The sequence below is a fragment of the Numida meleagris genome, chromosome 1 (assembly GCF_002078875.1).
Source record: "Numida meleagris isolate 19003 breed g44 Domestic line chromosome 1, NumMel1.0, whole genome shotgun sequence".
Classification (NCBI taxonomy): domain Eukaryota; kingdom Metazoa; phylum Chordata; class Aves; order Galliformes; family Numididae; genus Numida; species Numida meleagris.
In genome coordinates, this window is record NC_034409.1 from 66,289,553 (window position 1) to 66,302,754 (window position 13,202).

The 13,202-nt window shown below is 39.5% G+C and overlaps 1 protein-coding gene across 2 annotated transcripts in view; it reads left to right on the forward strand.

Annotated features, from left to right (window-relative positions):
* BCAT1 (branched chain amino acid transaminase 1) overlaps positions 1–13,202 on the forward strand; it is a 67,647-nt gene that overhangs the window by 33,690 nt on the left and 20,755 nt on the right. For both annotated transcript variants that reach the window (XM_021391385.1, XM_021391377.1), the window contains 5 exons: positions 2,370–2,570; positions 5,743–5,853; positions 6,694–6,813; positions 9,105–9,268; positions 10,916–11,058. In XM_021391385.1, coding sequence (XP_021247060.1) covers positions 2,370–2,570; positions 5,743–5,853; positions 6,694–6,813; positions 9,105–9,268; positions 10,916–11,058 — 739 coding nt within the window. The remainder of the gene's footprint in view (positions 1–2,369; positions 2,571–5,742; positions 5,854–6,693; positions 6,814–9,104; positions 9,269–10,915; positions 11,059–13,202) is intronic.

The following is a 13,202-nucleotide window of genomic DNA, read 5'->3' on the forward strand; positions in this document are numbered from 1 at the left end:
GCCAAAGGGATCTGTCAGCCAGGTGAGGGGTTACATAAGAGCCATATTGCTCAGGGACTTAAAGGTGGCTGAGGGCCATGGCCGTGGTTTGTACTGAGACCACACTGTGAAAGAAAGGGATACCCCTAAGGATGGTCTCTCCTACCACCCCCACCCTCACTGGCTTGATTTTGATTGATTGGCATGATTTTATTAAATTATTGCTCATACAACAGAGAGTCTTTCCAAGGATATTTTGAACTCCAGGTCTGTGAAGCTGGAGGAATATCTTTGTTGACAAAACTGGGTCAAATAAATACCAAATACACCCACGGGAGGATGTTTTTGCTTATGGCTGCTGCTTGCCGTTCCCTCTATGTGTGCTTGTGGGCTTGTTAGATGAGTAATTTTAAAATTCTTCATTGTCCTTAAAGGATATTTGTTAACACAGTTAAGCTTATCAAGCTGTATAAAGAGCTGCCTTACAACTAGCTGTGGTGCCACAACTGAGGATGAGACGAACTGTGGCAGAAATCAGCGCGCAGATGGGATTTGTAAAGGGTCAAGACTGCATATGGTAATTCCCATCCCCAGACCAGTTCAGTGTAAAGATAATCACCTTAATGAAAGTGACCTGAGCTTAAACAGAAGCCTTGACTTCAGGGAATGCTGTTAATACCACTGGCAGTATGAATTCTTTCGAAGCCGAGATTCAAGCATCTCTGCCCTGAGACAAAGCCAAGGATGTAATTGCGTTCTGTGTCCTTACTTAAGCCCCGTTGACAACCTAATCCTGCTTAAGTTTTCCTGAACACAGAATTGCATTGTGTAAAACTGCAAACACTCCTTTGTAGCTTTAATTTTCATTCACACTCTTCTGCGATATTTTTTTCAAAGTGCATAGTAAGAGGTTGTTAGGTAAAACTCATGTTTATTTTCAAGACATCATTATTTACTGCTTTTCCCATTGGAGCATTCATCGTCTGCAGGATAAAGGGTACTCTCAAGAGTTTTAAGAGTAACTGTTGTTTCCTCAGTTTGTGTATTAGTTCAGCCAGACTAATGCACTGTAATATCCAGAGAAGTCCTATAATTGGAGATCGTTTGAAACAAGCTTTTAGCGACTCATGTGCTCCGGCTCTAAGTTAATTTCACATCTAAGCTATTAGGGAGAACAACAGCAACAAATACTGCCAAATAAGAAACAGGCCACTGTTCATTAAAGATCTCTTGAATAATCAGGTTGTTTACAGAGACGAGTGTGTGTATGTTCTTTATCAAAAGCTTGAGACTAATCTTTTCGCGTTTTGTAAAATGCGTGCTGGGTCTGAAAAGTCAAAATTAGTGGTGTCTTTGGCAGACCCTCTTTTTAGTGCTCATGCAAGTACTTGAACAAGAATCTGGTGTACTTGCATTCTAGTCTATTCTATATGAGCACAGAAGAGTAAGGTTTCCTGTGGGGGTCTGCAGTGCTTTCTGTGGAGTTCTGCAGTGCTTCTGAGTCGTGTTAGGAAAGAGAGTGGAGGTTTGAATGGGATTGTTTCTTGAATTCTTCCTCGCTCTCTGATCGGAACAGCTTGAACATTCAGATACTGTAGAAATGAAAAGGGAGAAAGTGGATCTAACTCTGTCTGCTTCATAGCCTTCTCCAATTGTCTTACCTCTCTTTGTGTAAGAGGGGGAGTGACTCGCCAGAGATCTTGCTTTCCTTCTTCCCCTGTTTTTCTTTACAATGATTAACACCATCCAAGCTTCTACAAAAGACATTATCTCTCTTCCCACCAAAACCAGTTGCAAAAATCTATGGTGTATTTCTGCAGCTAGTCATGGCTTGCAAGAGAAAGTTGCTACTGTTCATCATGCAGGGAAACATACAGCCTTCTTTCTAGGAAAATACAAATGTGATGAACAAGCTAGCATGACCCAAGTAATCTGCTGGCTGTGATCTCTCCCTGGTTTTATGCATTAAGAGAAAAATCTGTGTAACATAACTGCATAGTTTTGAGGGGATTAAGTTCTGATGATCTACTTGTGTTCTGTGATACAGCAAATGGGAGCTTCTGGAACTTCTGCAGGTGTGTTAATCTAATTGTCATAGAATTTTTCATCTGATAATTTTCTGTTTGTGTGTTGCTGTTTTTTTTGTCCACCTTGTATTTCTTCCTCTACTTAAGAGTGCTTCAAATTATGCTGACACCTTCTGGTCTGCATGTGCATACCCAGTTCAAATACTTCACCAGTTACCTGGAGGCAGCCACCATTCACCGTTCTGTCAATTAATATATTTGCAGATGGAAGGTTTTATTTGTCCATGTTCACTGATGTGGGTTCATTTTTAAATAAGTCTGATTGAATTATTTTGTATACATTTTGGTTTCATCTTCCTTCAGGCTTCAGACTTGATTATCACCCCAGCTACGACTTTCAAGGAAAAGCCAGACCCCAGTGGTTTGGTATTTGGAACTGTGTTCACTGATAATATGCTGACAATTGAATGGTCCTCAGCTTCAGGATGGGAGAAGCCTTGTATTAAACCACTTCAAAACCTCTCCTTGCATCCAGCCTGTTCATCTCTGCATTATGCTACAGAAGTGAGTACTGAGTCCATTTGGAAACCTATTTTGTTTCATTAGCTTCTGAAACCATAGCTTTGTAATACATGGACAGTTAGTGTCTCAGTATCCAGGTGCATTTTGAGCTGTTAGCTGATGTCCTTCTGGAATATTTCCCTTATTTATGACAGGATTATGTTTATGTTGGTAAAACTCAGATTTGCCTCTGGTGTGTGGATTCCAGCTCACTTAACTTCATAGCCTACTTGACGGTGAGCCTTTTCTTGTATGGTGGCAAATTCATTTGGCAAGGCGTTCTACCTCACTGACAGTGGATCAGTCCAGCTGCTGTCACTGATGTAACTTAGTGAAGCCCTGGATAAAACTGTGTGAGATTCTAAGAGCAACTTTAATCTGGGGATTGAATGTGCACTTTGTGAAACTTATTTTAAGCTGTTTTGAATGTTCATGGCTTGGATTGCAGGATAGACTAGACAGATGCTTGTTTCCCAGCAGGTCTGGAGAGCTCCAGACAAGATCTGAGGCATTCAGCATATCCAGGTGTATTCAAGCAGAAAATACTCAACAAGGAACTTTGGAAAGTGAAATGTTAAGTCGGAAACCAGCGTGGTTAATAGTTTCCGTGCTTAGCTGCTTACTGTCTAAAGCTGCCTTTTGTGTCTCCAGAGCAGCTTCGGCTATGCTCACATCTGTGTGAGAGCCTTGCTAGGGTGCACTGAACTACCTGTGAGCATAGAGTAGAAATGGAAGCCTGCTTCTCCTCCCACCTTTGGGTAGGTGGGAGTCTCTCCGCTGATGTTAGTGGAGGTGCTTATGCATCTTTTATTATTTTCTCTTTCCTTTTTTTTTTTAAACCACTAATGAAAGGGAAGGATCAAACATTTCCCTTCTTCTTGTCCTTGAGCTCCTACCTTCACCGTTTTTTGTGTTCACTGTTTTTTCCCACCTAGTCACCAAGCCTCCAAAAGTCCTGTGTCAATTATAATAGGCCCTTGTCATCAGTGCTGCAGCTCTTGATCTGCCCAAGGAGCGAGAAACCACGCTGGAGTCCCAAATCTGTATTTCACTCTTAGTAGCATATTACTTTAATGCTTGGCCTCTGGCCCAGTTTGAAATCATTGCTAATATGAATATGCTCTTATTTTTTTCCATTTTTTTATTCTTTTACCCTTACTGCATCACGTTTCCTCTAGACAAGAGGACAGACAGAGGAGAATCTGGTGCCAATGCTGTGGCTCAATGAATACGCAGTGGGTATAACAAAAATGATGAATTTGGCATTCCCTCCCCTTTTTCCTTGCCCTTCATGATGCAGTGTGATAGACTGGATCTGCTGAACTTCAGATCCAGCCCCTGTGATGTACAGATGTCAGACAGTATTGTTTGCACACTACTGTAGTAACCAATCATTAAGCAACCATAGCAGTTGCTTTTATTCAAGTTGGGCATTTCTGGAACACATCACTGTCTCCCTTTGTAATGAGTGAGAGGTTTTGCTGAGCTCTGGAAGGTTAAAACTTTTTGGAACAAAAGATTTAACAGCTTGAGAAGACTTTGTGTTTCAGTAATGAAGTAATTCTTATTTCTCTCAAACCATTGATCAGATCTTAGTAGTAACATTCCTTCCTTTTCCCTTTCATTAAAAGTTCTATAAATGTCTTTGGGAGAAGGGTGGGGGGAAACAACTGTTCTGTGATAAGAACGTGTAGCATTACAGAAATGTGGTATTAGTTAATGACACAATAAAAATCATATCAAGGTATCAACCATTACACCAGCTATGCCACTGCTCACTAAGGATGGATATTTGTTTTATTTTATTTTATTTTATTATTTTTCTTGTAGGTGCAATCTTAGGAAGTGTTTAATTTTCAAAACAATGTACAAAACTTTTAGTAAGGTTGGCATTGCCATAGGAATAAGATACATTCTGAAGGCAAAAAGTTCTGGGTTCTATTTCTAGTTCTGCTGCATAACTGTATGTACCTAAGGAGAATTGCCGGGATTCCTGGAACCCAGTTACAACCCAATTAAAATTTGTCATGTGGAAAGACCTAACTCTGTCATGGGACCATACAAAAGCATTCTGAACACTGCATTTCACTGATCCTTATGGGAAAATGTTGTAGAATTTGGTAATAATGAAGCCATGAGTGTTGTATTAAAAGTACTTACACAAACATAGAATTCTTTTTCCAGAATCAAAAACTTGCACTTGTACTCTTCCAACCAGGTCTATGTATTTCCAGCCATTTTGGGGGGAAACAACGGAAGTAACGCAGTTAAATCTATGGAACTTACCGTGAAATTTACTATACAAAGAAATGCTTTAGAAAATAAGCTCTAAAAATCTAAAATCTGTAAGCATGAATGACCCTTTAATACTTAATCCAAGTAATAGTTATATGTATGTATTAATGTGAGATTATATAATGCATATGTTATCTACCTGCAACTAAAACTGAAAATTATCAATCCGTAGCTGCAAATAACTCTGGATATTCTGTGGGCATTTGAATGCTTTTGCTTTTGCTTGGATACACTGTAGAGTATTCTACTGGGAAAGCAATTTTGGGATGAGTTTCTGGTGAACTGATTGTCAACACTAACCATCTACGTTCTACAGTTTGATGGGGTACTTATGACAAAGTTAAGTTTCCTTTAAAGTACAGATAAAACATTCACCTGCATTATTCCTCTAGGACAAAGCTGGTGCACCTATCTCACATGCTAACTAAACCCCATTCTACAGCGTAGGGACATATGGGGGGAAATGAGTGACCAAGATTTTGCTACAGCTGCACAAAGAACTGCAACAGAGCTTTTCTATAAGAGAGAATATTATTTTGCCTTGGACTTAGATATCAGTCAAGGTATGAGGGCATAGTTAAGTCAAACACATGCTACAAATTTTAATTGTGGTAACCAAATTATGAGGTTATCAGTAAGTCCCCTGACAGATATATGAGAAGCATGGATAGGTCATCTTTTTAATAGAAACATCATAATGCTACTTCACAGATGTGTGTTGCAAGGATTAACTTGTTAGCATTTATGTTTTGAGTACTGTGAGCAGGAAAGTGAAGTTCTTTTGTTTCCAAAAGGCATGTTGTACTTTTACTCAGGTCATCATGGGATAGCACGCCTCAATTACTATTTGATTTCTTTTCCCTCCTTTTTGGCTTGGTAGTTGTTTGAAGGAATGAAGGCGTACCGAGGAGTGGATGGCAAAATCCGCCTGTTTCGGCCAAACCTCAACATGGAAAGGATGGCACGATCAGCAAGACGAATGACTCTACCAGTATGTAGCTAAGGCATCTTACTCTCCTTAAGTCAGAGCATATTTTTATTTTCAGAGTGCAAATCTCCTAAATTTTATGGTAGCATAACACTTATTAAGTACACTAACTCTTGAATAGTTCTGTTAAACTTAAGGGATCCTGTTCAGTGGATGGTTTGGAATTATTTTTTCTGTTAAAAACTGTGTTTTCCTTTCTCCACTGTGCCTCAGATACATACAATCTTTATTCTGAGGGATGACCATTGTTCTGTAGATACTTGCATGCAGACTGCTGATTAAATTGCTCTGTCACGACTGTTGTTACTTTTCTTTTTACCTCAGTTAAATCCTTTGACATCTGAGTGCCTTCTTTTCTGTTCATGCTGGAACTTGATGCTGCTTTCAGAAGTCGTATATTGGCCAATTAATTTCCTCCTACGCTTACTTGCTTTGCAGTAAATCTGGGAGTCTTGGTGCACCCATTGGAGCAGTAACCCAAGGGATTCTTCTGCTTTTTGCAGAAGAGATGGTACTGGAGCTCACAGTGCTCCCTGGGAAGTGAAGGTGTTGGCTGCACAGGGAGTTCTCTCCATGTACTTTGAAGGCGAGAAGGATCAGTGGCTCCCTTTTTCTACCTTGGGAGGATGCTTTGTAGCAGCGGGAGAGCATTAAGGATAGTGCGTAAAAAGAAACAGTCAAAGACAGTGGGATCTTAAATCTTTTAAGAAATTAATTCAAGGAAGGTATTGTGGTCCTGTGAAAACCTATGGGCTGATGAAGTGTTCAACATAATGTATGGACGACAGAGTGTTCAGGTTGTATTTCTCAAATTGATTTTTTCCTTTTGCTTTTCCTTCCCAGTGTTTTGACCAGAATGAGCTGTTAGAGTGCATCCGGAAGCTTGTGGAAGTGGAAAAGGAATGGGTCCCATACTCAACTGCTGCCAGCCTGTACATCCGTCCTACCTTAATTGGAACAGAGGTTTAAGCTTTTTTTTTTATTTTTTAAATTCAGTGTATTTAATCATTAGGCAAAAGCCTTCATCCATAAAGGAAAATACACAGCGGTCGCTAGGCAACAACATTACAGTTAAGGCACAAATAATTTTGTTTTTACCTGAGTTAGTCACCTGTAGCTCTACTTAGCAAATTTACGTTGACCACACCACCACCTAGTGGACATACTGATTCAGATCACAGAGCAAAGTGTTTCAATCGCCTGTTCTTAGCAATTACAGTAATATTTACATAAACTTCATTTTTATACTAAAAGAACAAATGCCTTTTAAATTTTAAATGTTAATGTATGCCTTTGAAATACTGATAGCCCGGGGAATATGTGAGGGAACAGAAATTTGCTCTGTACAGTTTTGGAAGATTCTATACAATAAATTATGATTCTTCTGCAAGAAACTCTTAGCAGGACTAACAGTAAGTTCTTGTGTTAATTTGTTCATGAATCCAGATGAACCTGCCTTTAGCTGAGGCTCTTAGCAGCTAGGTATTAGCATGTGTTCTGTGAGCTGCATGTGAGTATAAGTGAAGCATATGGTATTTATAAAATTAATTAGAAACAGGAAGTTTATTTTAATTAAAACTTTAGGGTTTTTCTTACTAGCAGAAAGAGAGAAAGCTATAATAGAAGAGTGTAGGACAAAGATACTAAGCAGGTCAATTCTCTGCAATATCCATACCTATGTGTAGCTAGCCTACTTGAGCATTATGCATTTCACTTGTGCTTTAATACATGTAAAGTAATTGCAAATTTTCACATAGATCCCCATTCAGCAACTGTGTAAAGTATTAATATTAAAAATTGATATTTTTTTCCTGTTTTGTTTTGGAAGTTGTTTTGCTGTTGAGCTTTGTTTCAAGTTACCCAACCGGTCTTTCTACAATGTCATAAGTTGTCTCCGAGTTGAAACTCTTTGCTAATATTTTTCAAATCAACCCAGCTAGGAAAACTAGTCATTATATCTACTAAATAGTCGTATTAGAATGAGGCAGTTCTCGGTTAGTATTTCTCTTGTTAAAACTTTTGCTGGAAGAGTAAGGTGGACAGAAATCAAAAGCACCCTCTCTACAACTGAGGAAGGCTTATTTGAATTTTCCAGTAGTTCCATGTTTACACTATTATTTCTCCTTGCACCTCCCAGTCTAGCTTCATTTACTTTGTGCAGAGTATTTTCTTAGAGTTTTGGTCCAGAACACTTAAGTTAAATAACACTTTTTTTTTTAGTGGACACCTGATCTAAGAAACTAAGAGTAAGCTTGTAGTTTCCAGGGGACTAGTTCCTCTGAGTAGAGAGGAAATAGTAAATAGCCCATTTAGCTGCATATAGGATCCCAAGAATTGCATGTAGTGCAGGGCCTCCTGAGGTTCGTTCCAACCTAAACCATTTTGTGATCAGTTTAGACTCAGGCATGGGTGTCCAATCTTTTGGCTTGCCTGGGCCACACTGAGTGAAGAGGAATTGTCTTGGGCTGCATACAAAATATATAATATAGTTAATAAATGTAAGTAGCAAAACTTGTTTTATTTTTTTATATAACCTGCAACAAAAACAAAACTAAGCGGGTTGGATGCATATGATCTGAAAGCTTTGCTAAAAGTCATACAGCTAAAGAGAATTTTGACTTTGACCAATGTCAGACTTTTCACCTTCATCTTTAAGTGCTGCTGCTGATGATGACCTGAAGTGTGAGAAGCCATCTGTCAGAGGGGGTGCAGGAAGGAGGTTTTTCCTGTCCTGCTGTGTGAACCATTTCCAATAGACAAATCGTTTTAGATTGTCACACTGCACAGAGCCACCACTTGACTCTCCAGCAGTTCCAGTTCTAATAGGTATTGGCTAATTCTCATCAATGGTACAGCTGACAGTGATTTCTCCACTGTTGTTATTGCTGGTGGTGATCCTTCCATCTGTCCCCAAATGGCTTCACAGGCCACTACTCTTATTATTTCGTAGAGTTACATAGTGGTTTTTTGAGGTAATTTCTGAATTTTTAAATAGCTTCAAGATTAATATATAGATAAATAAAAAAAGCCGTAAGTGTATGGTGACAGTAAGTAAAATTATGGCTACTTTAATTGGATTGGGGAGGAATTTATGTAAATATTTCCTCTTCATTGCAGAACTTCACATTGTTCTGGTAAAAGCACTCCCTGCTGCGGTTCTCTGAAAGCAGCGTTTCCAAAGCTAATTATACATCATCTGATGTTTGGAGTGATGTTCACCAGTAACTTGCCTTGCTTATATTCCTCATTTTCAGCCTTCCCTGGGAGTGAAGAAGCCAACTAAAGCCCTACTGTACGTCATACTGAGCCCTGTGGGTGCTTACTTTTCGAGTGAATGCTTTAATCCAATATCATTATGGGCAGATCCAAAATATGTAAGAGCCTGGAAAGGAGGAACAGGGGACTGCAAACTGGGAGGGTAAGTAAACCTGATTCTGCATTTGTATGGAATCTTCATATACTTCAAAAAAGAGAATCATTTTTAGTGATGAATCTAAGTCAGCAAAAGTAGAGGTATTAGATGTAGCAGTTAAGCAAACAATGTGCTATGACAAGGATTTCAAAACTGTATTTGCTAAATATTTTTTCTACAATTCAATTGCATATTTTTTCTTTGTACTATTTAGAGAGAGAATTTTACATCATCTCAAGCTGAGAAACTGGGCCTGGAAAATGTCCATATAATAATTCAACTGCTTCCCTTGCAGCAGTTGATGCTGAAGATACCACTTCTGTGACACAGCATTCAGTATAGCAACCTGCTGCCAGCTGGGCAGTGAGCAGTGTTGACTGCTGACCTTCTGCCTTGGCAGACTGTCCTGACAAGCCGTCTGTAGTTAGCTGGGGTTAAACAGGTGTCTTTGGAAAACCGGGAGATAATTATCTGTGTGTAGGTGATCATGGTCTGGCAGTTTTCTGCTGAGCTAGGCCAAAGTACCACTTACGTAGAAATGTAGTTGTTAATATCCGAGTACTTGAGTTGTGGGAATGAAACTGCTTAGGACTTGACTAGAGCAAGCAACTTGAATGTTGTTAAATAAGTGACTTCATTGTGTATACTTGGTCATTGGTTTAAACAGAGCTTGTAATATCTACCTGAGAGGTTTCTTTCTAGGCAAGCTGTTAGTAGTTGTCAAATGTTGCCCACCTGAGCTAGTAGAATAATCAAGTGGCGAGAAAATCGCTTTCCTACGTTCATTCTGATGTTCTGAGATTTTTACTGTCTACTTGTGGGGTTTTGTTCAGTTTTAGAAATGTATTATTTCTTGTACATTATTTAATCCACTCTTACAAAGGGAATACTCCAGAGTCATTGCTGACTTGATTTCCAATTGTAGCCCATGGGTGAGATGTGAATTCAAGAGCAGTCAGCGCTTTGGAGTTGCTGTCTTGGGGTTGTGATAGCTGTTGAACATCAGAAGTGAAGGGGTTTGTTTTTTTTTTCCTTTTAGAGCAGCTACAGGGTGAACATAAATTATGAAGTCAGGTTCACCATCTAGGCAGCATTTCACAAAAACATTTGCCCCTCCAGGATATAGAATTCATCAAGGCCAGTCTGCAGCTTCTAGAGCTACTAGTTCTGTGCATGTCTTTTACTAGACAAGAAGCATCTCACCTCTGAAGATTCTGTATTCCAAGAGATCTAACTACCCATCTATTCACCTGACATATAAGATGAGGTAGATAGTTTGGATTTTGCTTTTTAAAAACCGTGAGCTGGATGGGAATTGTGCTCTCTCCAGGATTCCAGCTGCTACATAAGGACAAATTGTTTGCTGAGCTATCTGATTGCAGTGATTGGAGCATCCAGAAAATGGAAAAATACTTATTTTTGAGAAAATTTGGATAAGTGTGTTTCAGCTATTGATGCTGCTTAGCTCTTTGAAGTTTTTGGCTTGTAGATACAAAATGATCTAGTAAAATACCAGTTAAGTATCTCAGGGAGAGCAGTGATTGAGCAGAGCACTTGCTCATAAAGGAGATGTGTACTGAACCATGCACAGAAATAAGCAAATACTCATCCAGATACTCATATCTGTTTGCTCTTTCTTTTTATTTCTGAAAGGAATTATGGTTCTTCTATTTGTGCTCAGCAAGAAGCCCTGGAGTTAGGCTGCCAGCAGGTTCTGTGGCTCTATGGAGAAGATCACCAAATAACTGAAGTTGGAACAATGAATCTATTTCTCTACTGGATAAATGAAGATGGAGGTATAGTAACACACAACATGAAGACTCTAATATAGTAGGCAGTTTGGACCAGAAGGGAGTTATTCATATTATGTGCACAAGGCTTCTAGAAGCTAATTTGACCCCCCAAATCCTATCATAAACATTTTTCATGGTAGTGGGATAGTTACCTTCCCCCATAATCCAGGAAATGATTGTTAAGAGTGCAGATCATAAACATTTTAACGAAGTTGATTTAACAAAGGGAATGTCTGTTCTGTTCTGCAAACTGGTAGGTGACTGTTAGTCATACCATTGTAAAGGAGGAGATCCCAGAGCAGCTGTGAGCAAAGCATATTGATAACATACAAATCTGCTGAACCAGTCCACATGGTCAGGTGAGAGTGTAGTCATACAAAGCATCACACTTCAAGTTCGCTGTCAATTTTAGCAGCATGTTTTGTCTTGGTGGTGGTGTGTCAGAAACAATGCAGGCATACTAAAGATGCCTTATGGTTGTGCAGCTCTTCAGACTCTGTTCCTTTGCGCATGGATGGTTGCCATCATCACTTTCCAGCAAGTCCTGTGTTCCTGAAGCTTGACCAAAAGTGCTCCAGCATCTGGCTGATAAAACGCTCAGCTCTTTCTTTGAAGAATTTGAATGTCCAGTGTAGGCTGATAGAAATGTGTCAATCAGCATTCCACATCACTTGTGTTCTGTTGTTACTTTAAAAATATGCTGTCATTCTTAAATATATTTTTACCTTTTTGCATCTGCAGTCACCTGTGAGTATTGTACATGTTGCTTAGAAAACTGTCTAGTTAATGAGCAGCCATGTATTTTGGCATCTCAGAATTTGGCATCTCAGAAACACCCATAGGACATGCAACTATTCAGTGCTTAAGAAGTGGTAGTGGTACCTGAGTGCTGGTTCAGAAGACTACGTGAGTTTAAGTCTTTGGAGGACTGAGACAGTTTATTTGGTAGGGAATGGAAAGACACCTCCTGACTTCCATGAATGCTTGCCCTCCATGAGAATTGTTAATGAATTTTTGCATGGCATATATGCAGGGTTTAGTTTCTGTTTTAGCCAGAGTGCCATGGGCGGCCTTGAAAATTGACACTTTTCTGGCAGTGCTCAGTTGCAAGATAGTGTTCTGTGGGAACAACTGTGGTTTAGATGGTGTAGTGTAATGGGAATCCAGCTACCTGTCTCTCATCCCCAGTTTCTTTACTTGTTCTTCTGCAAAATCTTTACCACTTCTGTAAGAAGAGAAATTATGTTCCCTCAGTGCTGAATGAGTCTGTGAAGCCTTGTGAATGAAACTTTAAAAATGAGAAATCTTGTTGTTATAGCAGCAGTGGACTTGCCAACGTATTTAGATGGCCAAATTCATGCCTTGTGTAACTTTGCTAGGGAGACATGAAAATAGATTCTGGCTCATTCTGCCCAGGGAAAGGACAGTGAAGGGGGTACACAATTAGAATTCAGTGTTCTTATTGTACTTAAACCAGGAATATGCTAGAATTACCCAGCTGCAGCACCGTTCTGTTCCAAAGATCTGCCAATCACTGTGTTACCAGTGTACAACTGAATAGTACCATTGTGAGGTGGCTGTAGCAAACAACTTGTAATTCATGCCTCCCAAGCTAACTGTATACTGGCAAACCTGCCACTTCACGCGACATGGTCATTAGCATCGTTGGAGCACTTTGCTGTCTTTCCGTGTGCTGATTAATGCTTAATTTGTGATATCTTTGGTTGAAAATCACTCCTGCTGCTGATGTGTGCCATCATGTACCTGCCTGTAGCCTTACACTGTGATTTAAAGAGCATTTGCCATTATTTTCTCTTACTTTGCAAGAGATACTTAGGCAGTGCTTTTGTTTTGTTATGCAAATTCTGCAGCTGAGAGAGTGATCTAACACAAAAATAGTGAGGCAGAAATTGCAAATGAACATCAAAAGGAAAATGCCCTTGTTTCTGTGTTCAAGGGTCACTGCAGGATACTCTGAATGTGCTCTATGTGGTGTTCAACAAACGAAGTATCCAACTCAGTAAAGTCTAAACTAAGAAACATCCATACATCCAAAGACAGCAGGCTTTTCTTGTAAGCTTTTGCGCTATATTTTCAGTTACAGCATTGCCTCTAAACATGACACATTGACTTGGATAGCAGGAGGA